The sequence below is a fragment of the Ahaetulla prasina genome, chromosome 8, assembly GCF_028640845.1.
Source record: "Ahaetulla prasina isolate Xishuangbanna chromosome 8, ASM2864084v1, whole genome shotgun sequence".
Taxonomy (NCBI): Eukaryota; Metazoa; Chordata; class Lepidosauria; order Squamata; family Colubridae; genus Ahaetulla; species Ahaetulla prasina.
In genome coordinates this window covers 1,677,275-1,697,954 of record NC_080546.1, presented here as the reverse complement: position 1 = coordinate 1,697,954, position 20,680 = coordinate 1,677,275, and the positions used below count along the sequence as shown (strand labels likewise).

The window sequence follows — 20,680 nt, the reverse complement described above, 5'->3', positions numbered from 1 at the left end:
AGGAGGAGCAAGAAGGAGAGGAGAGGAGGAGGAGGAGGAGGAAGAAGAAGGAGAGAAGGAAGAGGGAGAAGAAGGAGACGAGGAAGAGAAGGAGGAGGAGGAGGAGAGGAAAGGAGAAGGAGGAGGAAGAAGAAGAAGGAGAGAAGGAGAAGAAGAAGAAGGAGAGGAAAGGAGGAAGAAGAAGGCGGAGCAGAGGGAGAAGAAGGAGAGGAGGAGGAGGAGGAGGAGGAGGAGGAGAGGAAAGGAGAAGGAGGAGGAAGAAGAAGAAGGAGAGGAAAGGAGAAGGAGGAGGAAGAAGAGGAGAAGAGGAGGAGAAGGAGAAGGAGGAAGAAGAAGGAGGAGAGGAGGAGAAGAAGGAGAGGAGGAGGAGGAGGAGGAGGAGGAGAGGAAAGGAGAAGGAGGAGGAAGAAGAAGAAGGAGAGGAAAGGAGAAGGAGGAGGAAGAAGAGGAGAAGAGGAGGAGAAGGAGAGAAAAGGAGAAGGAGGAGAGGAGGAGGAGGAGGAGGAGGAAGAAGAAGAGGAGGAGGAGGAGGGAGAAGGAGAGGAGAGGAGGAGGCCTGTGGGGTCCTTGATGCTCTTTGAGCTTGGTTGATTCTTGAAGACGTTTCATGACTCAACTAAGTGATATCATCAGTGCTAGAAGGGAGGAGGGTTGGAGGAGGAGGAGGAGGAGGAGGAAAAGGACTGTGGGGTTCTTGGTGCTCTCTGGGGTTGGCTGTTTCCTTGAAGACATCTCATGACCCAACTAGGTAACATCCTCAGTACTAGGGCAAACTAGAATAACAGAGTTAGAAAGGACCTTGGAGGTCTTCTAGTACAACCCCCTGGTCAAGAAGGAGACCTTCGACCATTTCACACAGTGACTCTTCTTAAAAGCCTCCAGTGATGAAGCACCCAGAACTTCTGGTGGCAAGCTGTTCCACTGGTTAATTGTCCTCACTGTCAGGAAGTTTCTCCTTAATTCCAGGTTGCTTCTCTCCTTGATTGGTTTCCACCCGTTGCTGCTTCTCCTGCCTTCAGGTGCTTTGGGGAATAGGTAGACTCCCCTCTTCTTTGGGGCAGCCCCTCAAATACTGGAAGATGCTATCACGGCCCCCCTCGCTCTTCTTTTCTCTAGACTGGCCAAACCCAAATCCTGCAGCCGTTCTTCCTATGTTTTAGGCCTCTGATCCTCTTAGTTGCTCTTCTCTGCCCTTTTTCCAAAGTCTCCGGTTTTCTTCAGGATGGTCTCAGGTTCTCATCCAGGCAGGGGCTTGAACTAGGAGGCCTCCAAAGTTTCTTCCGCCCTTAGGGGTCCCTGCCTCTAGTCTGTGAGAGATCTATGGCCTAATCCCTCTCCTCTTTTCCTGGAAGACCCACCTAGGAATGTGCTGGTCAAGTCCTTCTTGGAGATCCAGAAAGGCCAGCTGGCCATCATCCTGTGTACCGTTGAGAGCAACCCACCGTCCGTGCTGTCCCTTCGCCGGGCTGACCAAGTCTTGGCGTCCAGCTCCTCCAAAGTCCGTGGGGTGCCAGGCCAGAAGCTGCGGGCTGCTTCCTCCCCAAATTCCTTGAGGCTGGAGATCCGAGACGTCAACCTGAAGGACGAAGGGAGCTACGAGTGTTGGGCGAGCAACTCTCTTGGCCGAGCCCAGGCGTCTTTCAACCTCTCCGTGGAGAGTGAGTAAGAGGGCTCAGGGCTTAGAGCGTACAGGGAGTCCCCGGGTTACGACCGCAACTGAGCCCCAAATTCATGTTGCCAAACGAGACATCCATTAAGTGAGTTTCCCGCCCCCCTCCCCATTTTATGACCTTCCTTGCCACAGTCGTTAAGTGACATGGTTGTTAAGGGAATCTGGCTTCCCCGTGGACGGTGCTCGTCAGAAGGCCGCGAAAGGGGATCATGTGACCCCGGGACTCTGCGACCGTCATGAAAATGAGTCCGTTGCCAAGCATCTGGATTTTGACCACGTGACCCTGGGGTCGTAAGTGGGGAAAGAACGGTCCTAAGCGGAAATTTTGAGTAGTTTGGAGAACCGGCAAATGCCACCTCTGGCTGGCCCCAGAGTAGGATGGGAATGGGGATTTTGCAGTATCCTTCCCCTGCCATGCCCACCAAGCCACGCCCACAGAACTGGTAGTAAAAAAATTTGAATTTCACCACTGGTCCTAAATCCCTTTTTTCAGTCCCGCTGGTAACTTCAAACCATCGTTAAACTCAAGGACCACCTATGATGAGATATTGGGTTCTGCGCCACCGTTCTTTTCCTCCAGCCAAGAAGCCAAACTCCTGGAGGCAGGAAGGGAGTCCAGAGGCCAGGAGGACATGAGGCCTTCCGAACTGTAGATCAGGGTGCCAAACTCAAGGCCCGCAAGTCGGTCCTTTGGCACTTCCAGGCCGGCCCCGCAGGCAGCAGGCAGAGCGCTGCAGGGGCAGAGGTGGTATTCAGCCGGTTCGCACTGATTCAGGCGAACCAGTCCCGGCTCCAACTTGTGCTATTTAGGCACGTTTTCAAGACTGAGCACAAGCGTGGGAGGTGCACAAGCAAGCAAAGCACATTTGCAAAAGCCCAGGCGCCTGCGTGGACAGCGCGCATGTGAAGCGAGCATGTACACGCATGGCAATTTGGTGGTAAAGGTAAGTGAAACCGACTCCTGTGCAGGATGCAGCACCTTCTTTGCCTTCCCTTTAGCACAGCGGTTCTCAACCTGTGGGTCGGGACCCCTTTGGGGGTTGAATGACAATTTTCCAGGGGTCGCCTAAGACCATTGGAAATATGGGAAGTATACTTGCGAGTCGAAGAATCGCGCTCCAATGGTTGACTCCACAAGCCAGCTGCAGGCTCTTCAAATCGCTAGCTGAATTCGGCTTCAGGCGCTATGAATTAAAAAAGAGAGAAATCTTTGCTCTGATGTCTCCCTCTCAAGCCAGCTGCAATCCCTCCCAATCGCGAGCCTAATCTGGCTTCAGGCGCAATAAACTTAATAGGGGGAGGAGTCTCCGCTTTAATGCCTCCTTCCTCAAGGCAATCGCAAGCAGTTCAGATCGCTAGCCAAGACGGCTTCAGGCACGATCAATTCAAAACGAAAATAATTTTATGGTTGGGGTCGCCACATCGTGGGGAATTGTATTAAAGGGGTCGCAGCACTATAAAGGTTGAGAACCGCTGCTTTAAAAGCATCTGCCAACTAGAGCTAGTTACCCTCCAAGATCTGGATGGCTGCTGTTCAGAAGAGCCAAAAACATCTGTCTCTTCACCCAGGTCTTTGATGAGGGAGAGTGAGCCAGTCCCCTGGTATCCCTGAGCTTGTCACACCTTTTGTCTTAATCTTTTACCTGTGATTGATTTAATTGCAATTTTTTTTTATTGTTGTGAGTCACCCAGGGTCATTGGGAATTGGGTGGCATGATATCAATTTTGTAAATTATGACTAATATTAAGTCCTCCTCTCGGGCTGTGTCAGAGGTAGTAACAAAGATTGATCGACTGTTGGACAGACAGTTTTTAGAGATATTGTCAGTTCGTTTATGCTCTGCTCCTCTACAAAAGAGTCAAGCCCCATAGCAGCTGCGGAGTCTACGTGTCTTTAATCTCTACATTATGGGATTGAGACGATTGGTGCCAGAAAGTAAATCTCCTTTTGTCTGGAATAGCTGTTTTGAATGCAAAGTGGAGGGAGGGAATGCAACTTGAGCCTGTGTCAAACGGCCACCATGGCCACGACCACCCCGACCACGCCCCACGGCCCCCGGGGCCCTCTGAGTGTTGTGGTCTGCCAGCAGCCTGTGGATCTAGCAGCGGAGTTGGACAGTGAAGAGGTTGGGGAGGATGATGGGCCAGTCCTGGAGTCAGGGGAAGGCCCAGACGAGGGCTCTGCATCAGAGATGGGGCCAGGGCCATCTGGGAGCAATGCGTGAACTCCAGAGCCTCCAGAGGCAGAGAGCAGAGAGGCAGAGGAACAGGAGGTGCCTGTATCTAGTGCACTCATGCGAAGAGCTGCCAGAAGGCAAGAGCAGCTGAAGCAAAAAGGACGACTCAGGAGTAAGGCCAGAAGATGATTGGCCCCTTCTATAAGGCTTAAAAGAGCAGCAACGAGCCGTTGGGTTCTTTGTAGAAAAGCAACATTGATTCCATTGCTTCTTGTCAGCGTCTCTTGAACTTTGTGGGGGTTTTGCCAAGAAAAGCCATTGGCAGGTCGCCAAAGACAACAGAGGTTGTTGATAAAGCAGCAGGACTTTTTATGAAGAATTTGTTTTGGACTCAGCTGAGAATGAATTAATTCTCAGCTGTTTTAATAAAATAAGTTTGTTCAGGACTAATTATCTTTGGTAATCACTACTTGGGCCTCGGTCACAACACCGAGGTCAAACACTACCCTGACGCGGCCCTCAATCGAGTTTGTGACCCCGACAGTAGATCCCCTTGGCTTAGTAGGAGAAAGGTGTGGTCTACTTTTTCCCAGAGAAGGTGGTGGCATGGTGGATCTCATCTCCCTACTTGGTTGCCTTCACTTGTCCTTCTTCATGTTGATGTCCTCCTCTGCCGTAGGAGAAAGAGGTCCTCTGTAGGAGGGGTCTCCAACCTTGGCAACTTTAAGACTTGTGGACTTCAACTCCCAGAATTGCTGGCTGAGGAATTCTGGGAGTTGAAGTCCACAAGTCTTAAAGTTGCCAAGGTTGGAGACCCATGCTCCGCAGGGCCTGGAGTTCCCACTGGTCCACCTCATAGGTTGTTGAAGGGTCCAAAGAGTAGAAAGAAGGCAATTTAGGGGACGATGACTGAGGATGTTTACTCAGTCCGTTCGTTTCATGTAGAGTAAGTAAGCACACTACAAGCCATCCCTGTGCAGAAACCCTTTTACTAGAGAGTGAGTAATACAACAGGGACAGGCAAGGTATTGCGGGAACAATAGAGATGAATCCTAGAGTGGCCATGTGATACGGGGCGGGGGGGGGACAGGGACAACTACAATAGAGAAGAATGATAGAGCTGCGTATAAGGTAGAGGTAACACCTGTAACATCGTTGACTTAGCATGAGGGAACGGAGGTTGGAGGCCTTCTGCCATCCGTCCATTTCGCTCTTTTCCTCCTCCCCGGATAGCTCTAAGGCTGGTGATTGAGCCCATCCCAGAGGTGCATGAAGGACAGCGTGTCTCTCTGGTCTGTGAAGATGCCAACTTCCAACCGTCTGCCCTCTACACCTGGTACAAAGATGCCAGGTGGTTGGGTGAAGGTCCGGCCACCTCCTTCCTGCTCCGAGCTGTTACTTCCCGGGACATGGGATCCTACTCTTGTCAGGCTCAAGACGAAAGGGGCATCAGGACATCTCCACCCGTCGCTCTCTATGTGCACTGTGAGTACCTTCTGGCTTTGGAGTGGAGGACAGAACTTCCTCTGTCTGTCTGTCTGTCTGTCTGTCTGTCTGTCTCTCCAGACCCCAACATATTGCCAGGTCCATAGCTGTCTGTCTTCAGCCTTGTTTCCAATGAACTGTTGTCCTTGCTCCTGATGGGAACTACTGACTGGAGAAGGTGGCAGGGGGGCCTCAGCAGGCCTGGAGGTCACCAGGTTGGAAAGGGGATCAGACCCTTTTGTCACGGGCCAGGTCTGGGGACCCTGGAGGTGCTATAACGGCTGACTTGTACCTGTAAGGTCATGGATATACCCTGAGTGCGTAGGGGGGAGGAGGAGGAGGAGAAAGGAGAAGATAGAAGGAGGAGGAAGAGGAGGAATAGAAAGAGATAGATGAGGAGGACGGAGAAAGGAGAAGATAAGACGAAGAGGAGGAGAAAGAGAAAGAGACAGGAGAAGATAGACAAGGAGAAGGAAGGAGAAAGGAAGAGGAGAAGAGAAAGAGACGAGGAGGGGCGAAGGGAGAAGATAGAAAGAGGAGGAGAAAAGAAAGAAAAGAAAGAGAGAGAGAGAGAAAAAAAGACAAAAGATAGATGAGGAGAAAGAAAAAGGAGGAGGAGGAGAAAGAAAGAGAAAGAGAAAGGAGAAGATAGGAGGACAAGAAAAGACGAGGAGGAGGAGAAAGGAGAGGAGGAGGAGAAAGAGAAAGAAGAGAAAGAAAGAAAAAGAAAGAATATAGATGAGGAGAAGGAGAAAGGAAGAGGAGAAAAAGAGAGAGAAAGAAAGAAAAAAAAAGAATATAGATGAGGAGGAGAAAGGAGGAGGAGAAAGAGAGAGAAAGAAAGAGAGAGAGAGAAGAGAAAGAGACAGGAGAAGATAGCCAAGGAGGAGGAGGAGGAGTTCCTAAGCATCCAAATTTTGATCACGTGACCATGGGGTGCGGGGGAGATGCTTCAACGGTCCTAAGTCCTTTTTTCACAGCCGTTGTAACTTGGAACGGTCCCTCAATGAACCATTGTAAGTCGAGGACCACCTGTATGGGATCCGCGTGTGCCACCGGCGGCCACCGCCTGTTCCAGAAACAGGGTCCCCTTTTACGGTTGACGTTCTGCACCCGGTCTTCTCCGCAGACGAGCCCAAGAAGGTCACCCTCACCTCCTTCCTGGAAAGCCCCTCGGGCCACCAGGCCATCCTGCAGTGCGCCGTGGAGAGCTATCCTCCCGCTGAGCTGACGCTCCACCGAGGAAACGTGCTGGTGGCGGCTTCCAGCAGGCTCTCGGGGAACTTGCCCGCTCAACGGTACGTCGTCCACGCCTCTCACAACGTCCTGAAAGTGGCGATCCAGAAGGTCCTTCAGGAGGACGAAGGACAATACCGCTGCCTGGCTAAGAACGCCTACGGGACCTCAAAAGCCTCGATACACTTCACGGTGCCGAGTGAGTCTTTCTTCTCTTCCTCCCTTCCTCCTTCTACTCTAAGCCAGACTTCTCCAAGCCAGGGAGCCATGTTAGATGGCTCAGGTTGATGGGAGTTGTAGGCTGAGATCTTCTACAGGATGCAGTCTTCTTCTTCTCCTTCTCATTTCTCCTTCTTCTTCCTCCTCCTCTCTTTCTCCTCCTTCCCCTTGACCGGTGGTGAAATCCATTTTTTTTTACTACCGGTTCTGTGGGCGTGGCTTGGTGGGCGTGGCAGGGGAAGGATACTGCAAAATCCCCGTTCCCTCCCCACTTCTGGGTGAAAGATGCTGCTAAATCTCCATTCCCACCCCAGCCAGAGATAGTATTTGCCAGTTCTCAGAACTGCTCAAAATTTCTGCTACTGGTTCTCCAGAACCTGCTGGATTTCACCCCTGCCTTTGACCTTTTCCTCCTCCTGTTTCTTCTTTTTCTTCCTATTCATCATCAACAGCAGAGTTGGAGGTCTTCTAGTCCATCCCACTGTTGAAGCAGGAGGCCCCCGTATGATTTCAGACAAATGTCTCTTCTTAAAAACTTCCACTGATGGAGCACCCAGAACTTCTGGTGGCAAGCAGTTCCACTGGTTAATTGTTCTCACTGTCAGGAAGTTTCTCCTTAATTCCAGGTTGCTTCTCTCCTTGAGTAGTTTCCATCCATTGCATCTTGTCCTGCCTTCAGGTGCTTTGGAGAATAGATTGAACACCCCCCCCCTCTTCTTTGGGGCAGCCCCTCAAATATTGGAAGCTATTATATCCCACTCCCAATCCTTTTTTCCATTAAACTAGACATATTTCTGCAACCGTTCTTCCTATTTTTTAGCCTCCAGCCTCCCAATCCTCTTTGTTGCTCTTCTCTGCACTCTTTCTAGAGTCTCAACATCCTTTTTATATCATGGTGAACCAAAACTAGAGGTAATATTCCAAGTGTGGAATTCATTCATTCATTCATTCATTCATTCATTCATTCATTCATCTATTAATCCATCCATCTACTCATTAAATTTACTGTATATGATGCCCATCTCAGTATCCAAAGTGAATCTTGTCTCTTGGGAATCTGAGGCAAAATAAAGTTGACTTTCAGCATTTCAGCAAACTAAGCCCAGTATACAATGTGGCAGCATTCACACAAGATGTTTAATCCAGTTTCTGATTTAAAGCGTGGTCCCCTTTCCAGAAGAGGCTGGCTGAAGAGCTCAGCCAAATGAGCTGCGTTGCAACACACCCTAAACCAGCCCCGAACTAACCCAGGTTAACATTAGCCCAGCTGAAACCCTTAAATGAGTGGGTTGTGGGAACACAACCCTCTTGTCACAGGGAAGTGGCGGGGGGAGAAAGCGAGTCAGGGAAGAGGCCGGGCTTTTTCCATTCCTCATTTGTGCTTCAACCCCGTCAGGGGCAAGAATCACCATCGACCCATCGCCAGATGTTCACGAAGGCAGTCCGGCCAACCTGACCTGTGAGATTGCCAGCCGGGTGGTGGAGTCCATGAACTACACCTGGTACAAGGACAGCCGGTGGCTTTGGGAGAGCCCCGATGGATCCCTCCTGTTGAGCCGAGTGACCAGGGATGACACCGGGGCCTACCACTGCCAGGCAACCGGAAGGACAGGAAGTCTGACCTCGGCCTTTGTCCATCTGAAAGTGCAGTGTGAGTATCGGGGCTCGAGAACATTGTGGGCAATTTCACCTCCGTGACAATCATATAAGGAGCAGCCCCAGCAGGCAGATGGCTAATCTGGTCCACAGACCGAAGGCCAGGAAAGGAAGGCAGGGCTGGGAAGTGGCTCACCAGGCTAATGCAGCCTGTTATTAACAGCAGCTGCCTGCAATTACTGCAGGTTCTAGTCCCACCAGGCCCAAGGTTGACTCAGCCTTCCATCCTTTATAAGGTAGGTAAAATGAGGACCAGATTGTTGGGGGGGCAATACAAGTTGACTTTGTATATAAATATACAAATAGAATGAGACTATTGCCTTACACAATGTAAGCCGCCCTGAGTCTTCGGAGAAGGGCGGGATATAAATTCAAATAAATAAATAAATAAAATAAAATAAAATAAATAATAATCTGTCGCGTGGGGTCCTTGGGGGTCTCTGAGCTTGGTTGTCTTCATGCGGTTTCATTACCCAGCCAGGTAACATCAAGAATGCTAGAAGGGAGGAGGGTTTGCGGAGAGGAAGAGCAGGGGAAGGGGGAGGAAAAAGAGTTGGTGCTATCTGAGCTTGGTTGCTTTCTTGCAGATGTTTCATAACCCAACTCAGTAACATCATCAGGGCTACAAGGGTTTGGAGAGGAGAGGAGAGGAGAGGAGGAGGTGAGGGGAGGGAGGAGAGAGGAGAGGAGAGGAGAGGAGAGGAGAGGAGAGGGAGAGGAGAGGAGGAGGAGGAGAGGAGGAGGAGGAGAGGAGAGGAGAGGGAGGAGGAGGAGGAGGAGGAGGAGGAGAGAGGAGAGGAGAGGAGAGAGGAGAGGAGAGGAGAGGGAGGGAGGAGGAGAGGAGGAGGAGAGGAGAGGAGAGAGGAGAGGGAGGGAGGGAGGAGGAGGGAGGGTGGGGAGGGAGGAGAGAGGAGAGGAGAGGAGAGGAGAGGAGAGGGAGGGGAGGAGAGAGGAGAGGAGAGGAGAGGAGAGGAGAGGAGAGGAGGAGGAAGACTGTAAGGTCCTTGATGCTCCCTTAGCTTGGTTGGTTTTTTGCAGATATTTCACTACAGCACCCAACTAGGTAACATCATCAGTGCAGGAAGGAAACGGAGCTTGCACTGGTTTTGTAGATTAATGCCTTTTGCCTTGTCAGTGTCGGTGAGAGTGTTCCTGGTGACTCCTTGATTAGGCTGTTGTTTGTCTTCTTGGATTGTTTGTCTGAATTAATAGCTCCTTGATTGGGTTATTCTTTATTCATTGATTGTTGATTTGGCGTTCACCTTGGTGTTAAATCTGTGCCTATGTGGGTGTTTATTTATTTATTTATTTATTTATTTGATTTTTATACCGCCCTTCTCCCGAAGGACTCAGGGCGGTGTACAGGCAAAGTAAAACAACAACAATGTACAATTTAAAATACCATTTAAAAAACCTATTTAAATTAGCCTGAAAAGTTAAAAATTTACCATAACTAAAACCCCATTTAAAATTTTAAAATTTAAAATTAATAATTTAATTTAAAGTTAAAATTTGGTTCAAGCCAGCCCAGCGAATAAAAGATGTGTCTTCAGTTCGACGGAATGTCCGAAGGTCAGGTATTTGGCGTAAACTTGGGGGAGCTCGTTCCAGAGTGTGGGGCCCCCACAGAAGGCCCTTCCTGGGGCCGCCAGCCGACATTGTTTGGCGGACGGCACCCTGAGAAGTCCTCTCTGTGGGAGCGACGGGACGGTGGGAGGCATATGGTAGCAGCAGGCGGTCCCGTAAGTACCCAGGCCCTAAGCCATGGAGCGCTTTAAAGGTCGTAACCAACACCTTAAAGTGCACCGAGGCCACAGGCAGCCAGTGCAGTCTGCGCAGGAGGCGGTGTTACATGGGAGCTACGCGTAGCTCCTCTATCACCAGCGCAGCTGCATTCTGGACTAACTGAAGCCTCCGAGTGCACTTCAAGGAGCCCCATGTAGAGAGCATTACAATAATCCAAGTGAGAGGTAACGAGCGCATGAGTGACCGTGCACAAGGCATCCCGATCAAGGAAGGGGCGCAACTGCCGAACCAGGCGAACCTGGTGGAAGGCCCTCCTGGAGGCGGCCGTCAAATGATCTTCAAGCGACAGCCGATCATCCAGGAGGCCCCCTAAGTTGCGCCCCCTATCCTTTGGGGCCAATACCTCGCCCCCAACAGCCAGCCGCGGCTGCAGCTGGCTGAATCGGGATGCCGGCATCCACAGCCACTCCGTCATGGAGGGATTAAGCTTGAGCCTGTTTCTCCCCATCCAGACCCGTCGGCCTCCACACACCGGGACAGCACTTCAACAACTTCATTGGGGTGGTCCGGGGTGGAAAAGTACAGCTGGGTGTCATCAGCGTACTGCTGGTATCTCACCCGAAACCACTGATGATCTCACCAGCGGCTTCATGTAGATGTTGAACAGCAGGCGAGAGGATCGACTCGCGGGACCCCACAAGTGAGGCACCTCGCGGTGACCTCTGCCCCCTGTCAACACCGTCTGCGTCCGGTCGGAGAGATAGGAGGAGAACCACCGATAAACGGTGCCTCCCACTCCCAATCCCTCCAACCGGCGCAGCAAGATACCATGGTCGATGGTATCAAAAGCCGCTGAGAGGTCTAATAGGACCAGGGCAGAGGAATAGCCCCTGTCCCTGGCCCTCCAGAGATCATCCACCAATGCGACCAAAGCTGTCTCCGTGCTGTATCCGGGTCGGAAGCCGGACTGGAGCAGGTCTAGATAGGCGTCTTCATCCAGGTATTGGGGTAGCTGTCGCCACAGCACTCTCTACAACCTTCGCAACAAAGCGAAGGTTGGAGACTGGACGATAATTACCCAAAATAGCTGGGTCCAGGGAGGGCTTCTTGAGGGGTCTCACCACCGCCTCTTTCAAGACGGCAGGGAAAACCCCTTCCAACAAAGAAGCGTTGATAATCCTCTGGAGCCAGCCTCGTGTCACCTCCTGAGTGGCCAGTACCAGCCAGGAAGGGCACGGGTCCAGTAAACATGTCGTGGCGTGAAGCCTCCCCAACAACCTGTCCACGTCCTCGGGAGCCACAGGGTCAAACTCATCCCAAACGAGCTCAACAAGACGTGTCTCCTCTCCCCCGCTTGGATCATCCCAAATTCGGTCCAGACCGTCCCGGAGCTGAGCGATTTTATCGTATAGATAACGACTAAACTCCTCGGCTCGTCCCTGCAAAGGGTCATCCCGTACCTCCTGATGAAGGAGGGAGTGGGCTACCCGAAACAGGGCGGCCGGGCGGTTATCTGCCGACGTAGGTGTTGATTGCTTGGCAAGGAGGTGTCGTGGTCCTTTAGCTTTTTAGTTGTTCTCATTTGAATGGTGTGTAAACGTTGTTTATCTTTAGGTGCCTGTCAATGGCCGATTGGCCTGGCTGTTGATCAAGGAAGTTCTGTTGTTCTTGTTAATGTAGATGCGCCTGACCGCCCCTCCTTGAATGCTTACCTGGAGGTTCAGAACGGGAAGCTGGCTATCATCACCTGCCAAGTGGAGAGCTACCCACCTTCCAGGCTAGCCGTGTACAAAGGAGGCCAACTCCTGGCCGTCACCAAAAGCTTCTCACCAGCTGGTCAGCGTTTCCACACCTTCTACTCGCATAACCGTTTGAGGCTGGAGATTCAGGACATCACGGAAACAGATTCGGGGGATTTTGTGTGTCAAGCTGACAACGCCCTCGGCAACGCAACCAGCAGCATCACCTTCGATGCAGGACGTAAGTAGACTCCCTGGAGGGACAGAGTGGAGATAGAGTGGAGATGGTCTTCTCCAACTCGCAACCTTTGGTGAAGCTAGATTTCAACTTCTAGAATCGCTAGCTAGGTCATTCCGGTTGAGCTGATGAATCTGGAAGAACACAGGTGGCTCCTCGACTTACAACCATTCATTTAGTGACCTTTCAAAGCTACAACACACTGAAAAAAGCGATTTAAGACCCCAGGGTCATGTGATCAAAATTCGGAGGCTTGGCAACCGGTTCAGATTTATGACGGGCGCAGCGTCCCGAGATTCATTCGATCCCCTTTTGTGACCTTCGGACAAGCAAAGTCGATGGGGATGCCGGATTCACAGAACGACCATGTTACGACTAACTTAATGACCGTGGCAAGGAAGGTAGTAAAATGGGGGCAATTTCCCTTAACAATTGTCTCGTTTAGCAACAGAAATGTTGGGCTTTCTTTTGGTTGTAATTCGAGGACTACCTGCGCATGAGCAATATTGGACCAAAGGAAAGGAGCCCGTGTTCCTTGAACCGCAAGTCCAGCATCTCCACCAGCTGGCCAAGAAGGGAGGATGCTGAGAGTTGTGAAATAAGGACATGTGAAGATCACGGGTTCTTCATCTCCCTCCTGTCGTGTCCCACCCCCCACTCCGACGAACGAGTCAAAGAAGTCCGTGACAAACTTGGCAATGAAGCCTCTGCAGCTTGCCAAGTCCCTTCGAGGTTTCTCAGGGCAGGCAGGAGTCCAAGTTGTGACTTCAGCGATAGGGTCCGGTATCAGCAAACTAGATAAGACTTTGCTTGACTCAAAGTTGGAATGCCAAAAGCAGGTCCTTTATATAGGCTGTGGGGTGTGGCTCCATGACTCAGCATTTATCCAGGCCTGCCCCTCCCTTCCTTCTGCTGGCGTCGCCTCTCAGATCTCCGGAAACGAGGATCCTCCCACTTTGAATTGTCTTCAGCTGGATCTGCTGTCTGGGAAAGGGAGGGGTCAGAAGGAGTAGGCCCGAGCAATTCCAATACCTGGCTGGCTTCCTGCTCTGACGGCTGAGCCAAAGGAACACACGCTGTATGAGTGAGGTTTATTGGGCTTGTCCTCCCACTCCTGGAATCCTCTGCGGGCATGGGGCCAGGGCCGGGGGCTGGAGGCGTGACAGGCCGTTCATCTTCATTATCAGACTCAGAGTCTGATAACAGCCCCGGTTGGAGATGGGAGGGGCCCGGCTGAGGAGAGGAGGGAGGACAAGTCACAACACCTCCCTAAAGTGAGGAGGAGACCACCAGGAATTCTGAGATCCTCGTTCCCAAAACCTCTGGAGGCATCAAGATAGTTCCAGGCCTAGGACCATCCTGGAAGTGGCTCCACCCCAGTACAGGGGTGAAATGCTCCCGGTTCTGACCGGATCTGGTGATCCGGTAGCAATCATGGCTGGTGGTTCAGCGATCTGGTAGCGATGGTGGAGCAAAGCTCTGCCCACCCGGCCGGGTGTTTTTGACCTTCTGCGCATGAGCAGAAAGTTTTGCGCATGTGCAGAAGGTCTGCGCACGCATGTGTCACATGCGTGCGAGCAAAGCTAACACGTACAACATGTGCACTTCTGAACTAGTAAGGAAGGTAAGTGAATTTCACCCCTGCCCCAGTAGGAAACTGTCCCAAATAACCATTTGCTTAGAAGAACTTAAAACAGATGCTGAGACTCTGGAAAGAGTGCAGAGAAGAGCAACAAAGATAATGAGCGGGCTGGAGGTTAAAAGATATGAAGAAGAACGGTTGCAGGAACTGGGTATGTCTAGTTTAATGAAAAGAAGGACTAGGGGAGACATGATAGCTGTGTTCCAATATCTCAGGGGCTGCCCCAAAGAAGAGGGAGTCAAGCTATTCTCCAAAGCGCCTGAGGGTAGAAGAAGAAGCAATGGGTGGAAACTAATCAAGGAGAGAAACTAAGGACAAATTTTCTCACAATAAGAACAAATAATCTGTGGAACAGCTCGCCACCAGAAGTTGTGTGTGCCCTATCACTGGAGGTTTTAAAGAAGAGATTGGACAGCCATTTGTCTGAAATGGTAAAGGGTCTCCTGCCTAGGCAGTAGGTTGGACTAGAAGACCTCCAAGGTCCCACCCAACTCTGTTATTCTGTTACAGACTCCCTCTCCCCCACCCCCCGCTCTCTCTCTCCTTCTCTTTGCCTGCAGTGCTCTCTAAACTGACCGTCTTTGAGATCTTGGCTGGGATAGCCATTGGCGTGGTCTGCATAGCTGCTCTGGCCGGCCTGGTCTTTGGCGTGCAAACAAACGGATCCCGGTGAGACTCGGCTGGGTGTTTGTGTGTGTGTGTATTGAGAAGTCCAACACTGGGTGGGGCAACCTCCCTCCCAAGCTCTCCTTTAGGCTGACAGTTAGGTTAACTACACCCATAGAGGTAGTCCTCGAATTACGACCAGTTGGCATGCTGTGGTCCATGGGGTCATGAAGAGTCCTTCTTCTAGGGCAGAGGTCTCCAATTTTGTCAACTTTATGACTTGCAAACCAAATCCCATAATTCCCCATTCCTCCTCCTCCCCCTCCTCTCCTCCTCCTCTCCTTCTCCTCCTCCTTTCCTCCTTCTCCTCTTCTTCTCCTCCCCTCCTTCTCCTCCTCTTCTCCTCCTCCTCTCCTCCTTCTCTTCCTCCTCTCCTTCTCCTCTTCTCCTCCTTCTCCTCCTCCTCCTCCTCTCCTCCTCCTCCTCTCCTTCTCTTCCTCTCCTCCTCCTCCTCTCCTCCTTCTCCTCCTCCTCTCCTTCTCCTCTCCTCCTCCTCCTCCCACAGTTCAACCTGAGCTATAAATATTCTCATCTAAAATCTAAGTAGCATGCTGGCTGGAGAATTCTGGGAGTTGAAGTCCACAAGTCTTAAAGTTGCCTAATTCGGAGAGCCCTGCATTAGCTGATCCGGTGGCCTGATCCATCCTTAAGGTTCTATCATTCTAGCACTGGGGCGTCAAACCCAATTTCATTGAGGGCCGCAATAGGGTTGTGTTTGACCTTGGGGGGGGGGGGGCGTGGCCAGGGCGTCACTCATTGAGGCTCCGTTTCCAGCCACGACAGCCTCCTGCAGTTCCCTGCCAGTGAAAATGGAGCTCGGCCCTTCACCGTTTCCATGGCAGGCCAGATCTAAGCACCCTGCGGGCCGAATCCGGCCCACGGGCCTTGAGTTTGACACCCCTGTTCTAGCAGGATGAAACCATCTGAGCTGGTAGCTGGGTGATACCCGAAGCTACCATCCCATCGATCATCTTTTGCAGGATATATCAAAAATGGATCACGTGGACGAAAAAGAAGAGCAACAAGGAAGAAGTGCAGCAGGATGGAAACCGAGAAGAAACCATTCAGGTCTGTCTCAGGGCTGGGGCGAAATCCTGCTTGGATCTGGAAGAATCTTGTGACCAATGGAAGACAGTTTCTTCTTGGTGTAGAAGCAACAAAGTGAGAGGCAACTGCACTTCAGAAAGAGAAGAAGGCCGTTCAGAAGAAAGTTGGCCAAACTTTATAAAGTCTGACCACTTAATTTCCCTTTAGTGTGTCCAGACATGGGTTTCAGAAAATGTGATCCAACATCAGAGGGGTGGGGAGATGTTAGGCATCCAAGGCCACGGTTTAGGCCTAGGGATCTTGACTCAACAAACCACAGCCTCCTTAAAAGGGCTGGCAAGCTTGTTTGGGCAGGAGAATGTGAGAATATAAGGCACCCAAAGTAGGAACTGGAGGGTCTTCAAAATCCATCCATGCATCTATCCATCAGCAGTTGCCAGGGAACCAGGGAATAGACTGGGAATGGGAATGGGAATGGGAATAGGACAGGACAGGACAGGACAGAATACAATAGGAAATTGGAATAGAATAGAACAGAATAGAATAGGAAATTGGAATAGGAAATTGGAATAAGGGCCGTGGTGGCTCAGGCTGTAAGATAGCCTGTTATTAAAACACAGCAGCCTGCAATTACTGCAGGCTCGAATCCCACCAGGCCCAAGGTTGACTCAGCCTTCCATCCTTTATAAGGTAGGTAAAATGAGGACCCAGATTGTTGGGGGGGGGGGAATAAGTTGACTTTGTAAATATACAAATAGAATGAGACTATTGCCTTATACACTGTAAGCCGCCCTGAGTCTTCGGAGAAGGGCGGGATATAAATGTAAATAAATAAATAAATAAAAAAGAATAGAATAAAACAGAACAGAATAGAATAGAATAGAATAGGAAATTGGAATAGGACAGAACAGGACAGGACAGGATAGGACAGAACAGAATAGAATTGTCGTGTCCCACTCCTCCGCTGACGGCCGGGTCAGGGAAATCCGAATCAGGCTTGCCTCTGCAGCTCTGCCCAAAGTCCTAGCAAAGTCCTCAGAGCAGGCAGGAGACCAGTAAGTGACTTCAGCAAGATAAGTTCGACTTTTGCCTGACTCAGAGACTGCCAGAAAGCAGATCCTTTATATAGGCCATGGGATGTGGCTCCATGACTCAGCACTCATTAAGGCCTGCCCCTCCCTCCCTTCTGTTGCCTCCGCCTATCCAATCTTCTGATGCGAGGGTCACTCCAATCAGCTGTTGGTAATAAACCCTCCTCAGGCTCACATGCTGTGGAGGAGGGGGAGGGGTCTAGCTGCTCCGTTTGCCTGGGCATGGAGTCAGGGCTGGGGCCGGGAGGTGCTCCTTCTTCTGCAGTTTGTCTGGGCATGGAGCCAGGACTGGGGCCAGGAGGCATACATTCCTCCGTGTTCGGGAGCAGATAAGAAGGCCCCGGCTGCTCTGAGGGTGGGCAAGACACAACAAGAATAGAATAGAACAGAATAACAGAGTTGGAAGGGACTTTGGAGATCTTCTAGTCGAACCCCCTGCTTAGGCACTTCAGACAAATAGTTATCCAATCTCTTCATGAAACCTCCAGTGTTCGAGCCTTCACAACTTCTGGTGGCAAGCTGTTCCTCTGGTTAATTGTTCTCACTGCCAGGAAATTCTTTCATAGTTCCAGGTTGCTTCTCTCCTTGATTAGTTTCCATCCGTTGCTGCTTCTTGTCCTGCCTTCTGGTGCTTTTTTCAGGTATTCCAGAAACTGTCGTGATCCGAATGATCTTTTCCGTTCCCTCTTCGTCTTGTTCTAAACCGATGCTGAAAGGCGAGCTCCACCCTCCACAATGCACCCCAAAATGTGTCCAACTGACCCAGTTTGGGAAGTGCTCGTCCCTCCTTGCATCCGTATAAATCCTTCTGAACGGGAATGAGCAAAGATTCCAGGAGATTTTCTCTTGCTCCCTCCACCCGTGTCTTCTATCAGGCTACCAAAAAAAAAAAAGGGGGGGGTGGGTCGAGAACAGCAACAAGCACCTCAAGTAAGAGGGCAGGACAAGAAATAATGGATGGAAACTAATCAAGGAGAGAAGCAACCTGGAACTAAGGAGAAACTTCCTGATGGTGAGGTTAATTAACCAGTGGAACAGCCGGCCACCAGAAGTTGTGGGTGTTCCATCACTGGAGGATTTTAAGCAGAGATTGGACAGCCACTTGTCCTACAACAATAGCAATATCTTTTAAGACTTACATACCGCTTCACGGTGCTTTCCAGCCCTCTCTAAGCGGTTCACAGAGTCAGCATCTTCTCCCCCAAACAATCTGGGTCCTCGTTTGACCGATCTCTGAAGGACGTAAGGCTGAGTCCACCTTGAGCCTGGTGAGAACCGAACTGCCAAATTGCAGGCAGCCAACAGTCAGCGGAAGGAGCCTGCACTGCGGTACTGCGTTCTTACCACTGCGCCACCAGGGCTCATGAGGTCTCTGTTCTAGTAGGGCAGGGGTCCCCAACCTTAGCGACTTTAAGCCTGGTGGACTTCAACTCCCAGAATACCCCAGCCAGCAAAGCTAGTCCAGGGGGTTGGACTAGAAGGCCTCCAGGGTCCCTCCCAGCTCTGTTCTATTCTGTTCATAGAGCAAGCTCCCTCTCCCGGTTGGTGCCTGCTTTGGCGTCAGCAAAGCTTTCTCTGGTTCGAGTAGATACCTTTCCGGTTCTCCTTCTGACGGGCTTCCTTGGTCTTCCCACAGTTGAATGGAGAGAGCCCAGATACTCCTCCCGCTGGAATGTTCTGCTTCTCCTACAGAAGGCTACCCTGGAGGGCTGGTGCGGTCCCGAAAGTGGCTGTGTCTGAGTCCAGCTGTACAAGCACCTTGTGAGCATACCAGGAGGACCTGCAGATGGGGGCACAAGCAGGCCCAACCGGGGCTGCTCAGACTGGACAATGGGGGGGAGGGGGAGTTCTCCTTGTCTGAAGACGTTTCAAACCTTGAGTTCATCCTTGTCCGGGACTATCCAGCACAACGGTGTTGGCCAAACACAACAGTTTTCACCCATGCAAAAATGTCCCCATCCAAATTCAACCACTTTCTTTTAAAATGAAGTCCAGCATTGAAGCACCAGGCTAGAAAACCAGAGGCTGTGAGTTGTAGCATCGTCTTGAAAGTCGGCTGGGTGACTTTGGGCCAGTCCTTCTCTCTCTTTTTCTCTTTTGGCCCAACCTACCTCACAGGGTTGTTGTTGTTGTTTTAAAGCTTTTTTTATTTATAATACAAATTAAAAACCGTGGACATAGCGTGACATCTCCGGTTTAAACATTTTCATCAGATTTTGTCATATAATTGATACACTTCCTTATCTCTATACATATTTATACTATCACATTTCGAATACACATGTTCTTTCATCCATATAGGTTATTTCGATAGCTAATTCAATCATATCTATCATAACAAATTAGCATAAAACCTCCAAGCATTTTATTCGTCAATGGTGCTATATCCCAGCATTTCTCCTCCTTTCCAGTCAATAATAAAATTTGTTCCAGATTTCATAATACTCTGATTCATTCTTATCTTTGAGTTCCAAGGTCGGTCGGTCTGTCCATTTCCACGCAAATTAATATTTTAGCTAACCCTTCTTCTTCTGTGGGGGGGGGGTCTCTTTGTTTTTCCATTCTTGTGCAAAAGCTAATCTTGCTGCTGTTAGAATATGTAACATCAGGTAAATTGTGCTCTTGTTGTATTTGCCCTCTATAATACCCAGTAGAAAGAATTTCAGTTTTGCTTCTATGTTTTGCATTAGTATCTCCTCTATCCGTTGTCTTTACCTGGTGCCAAAATTTTGTGGCTTTTGGGCGTTCCCACCACTTGTGATAAAAGGTCCCTGGCACTGCCTCACACTTCCAACACACCGGCAAATGTTTTTTGCTTATTATTGCTAATCTTGCTACCTCACAGGGTTGTTGTTGGGGGGAAATAGGAGGAGGAAGATGTCTTGGCGATGTTCAGTGCCTTCTTTGGGAAAATAATAAAGGTGGGATACCGACAAATAAATAAATAAGAACAGAGATAATTCAGCTTCTGCCCACGATCCTTTCTCACTCTTAGTACTGAACCCCAACTTTATCTGACAATTAGAGGGGATCCAGAGGGGAACCCCATTCCCCTCAGCATTTGGGTCCCTGTCTATGGAAGAGTCCAGAGGTGGGCTTCACATACTATAGCAACCAGTTTGCCCAGCACCAGAAATGTGCGTGTGCCATCCGCACATGCGTGCAACGTCACAAAACATGGCAATTCGCTCATGCACACCGTCCGCGCATGCGCGCAGCATCAAAAACACAGCGATAGAGGATGGGATTGCACCCAGGCAGGTGGGGGGCCCGCACCCGCAGGTCACCACAACCAGTTCACCTGAACTGTTCTGAACTGGCTAGATCCCACCTCTGGAAGTGTTCCAGCCTTCCATGTCAAAGGATGCGTTTCCCAAAAGGCAGTGTTGTGGTCCATCAGTAGCCTGCGGAGCTGGAAACAGAATCAGACAGCGATGAGGCTGAGGTGAGGCCAGGGCCATTGGGGAATGAGGTGCGGACTCCGGAGCTTCCAGAGACTGATAGTAGAGAGGCAGAGGAACAGGAGGAGCCTATTCCTAATGCACGCATGAGAAGAGCTGCCAGAAGGCAAGAGCAGCTCAAGCAGACAGGAAAACTCGGGAGCAAGGCCAGGAGATGATTGGCCCCTCCCATAAGGCTTAAAAGACCAGCAAGGGCGTTTGGGCTGTTTGCCAGAAAACAACGTTGTAGCTGCGTCTTCTGCTCCGTCTTCTGCTTCGTCTACGTCTTTGTTCTTGTGGCTTCTGGATGTTTGCCAGGAAGGGCCTTTGGCAGTTTGCCTAATTGGGCCAAGGTTTGCGAGAGAACTGAGGAATTTGTGTTGGGAGGCATTTTTTTTACTTTGAGTTGAACGACGCTGGGAATGAAGTAATTCCCAGCTGTTCAAATAAAGTTTGTTTTTCCACGGACTAAGTTTATTACTACCTACTTGGGCCTGGGTCACAACAGGCAACTAGACTTTCTAGTGGCTTTCTTTTTTGCCTTTGAAGAGGTTTCGCTTCTCCTCCAAGAAGCTTCTTCGGTTCTAACTGACTGATGGAAAACTGAAGCAGCTTCTTGGAGGAGA

General features: G+C 50.5%; 1 protein-coding gene across 4 annotated transcripts in view; it reads left to right on the top strand.

The window, feature by feature from the left end:
• SIGLEC1 (sialic acid binding Ig like lectin 1) overlaps positions 1 to 19,041 on the top strand; it is a 48,594-nt gene extending 29,553 nt beyond the window's left edge. For all 4 annotated transcript variants that reach the window (XM_058193774.1, XM_058193775.1, XM_058193776.1 and 1 more), the window contains 8 exons: positions 1,353 to 1,658; positions 5,083 to 5,334; positions 6,464 to 6,769; positions 8,186 to 8,440; positions 11,872 to 12,171; positions 14,371 to 14,479; positions 15,457 to 15,544; positions 18,251 to 19,041. In XM_058193774.1, the coding sequence (XP_058049757.1) occupies positions 1,353 to 1,658; positions 5,083 to 5,334; positions 6,464 to 6,769; positions 8,186 to 8,440; positions 11,872 to 12,171; positions 14,371 to 14,479; positions 15,457 to 15,544; positions 18,251 to 18,379 (1,745 nt within the window). In that variant the 3' untranslated portion in view covers positions 18,380 to 19,041. The remainder of the gene's footprint in view (positions 1 to 1,352; positions 1,659 to 5,082; positions 5,335 to 6,463; positions 6,770 to 8,185; positions 8,441 to 11,871; positions 12,172 to 14,370; positions 14,480 to 15,456; positions 15,545 to 18,250) is intronic.
• The last annotated feature ends 1,639 nt before the right edge of the window (positions 19,042 to 20,680 follow it).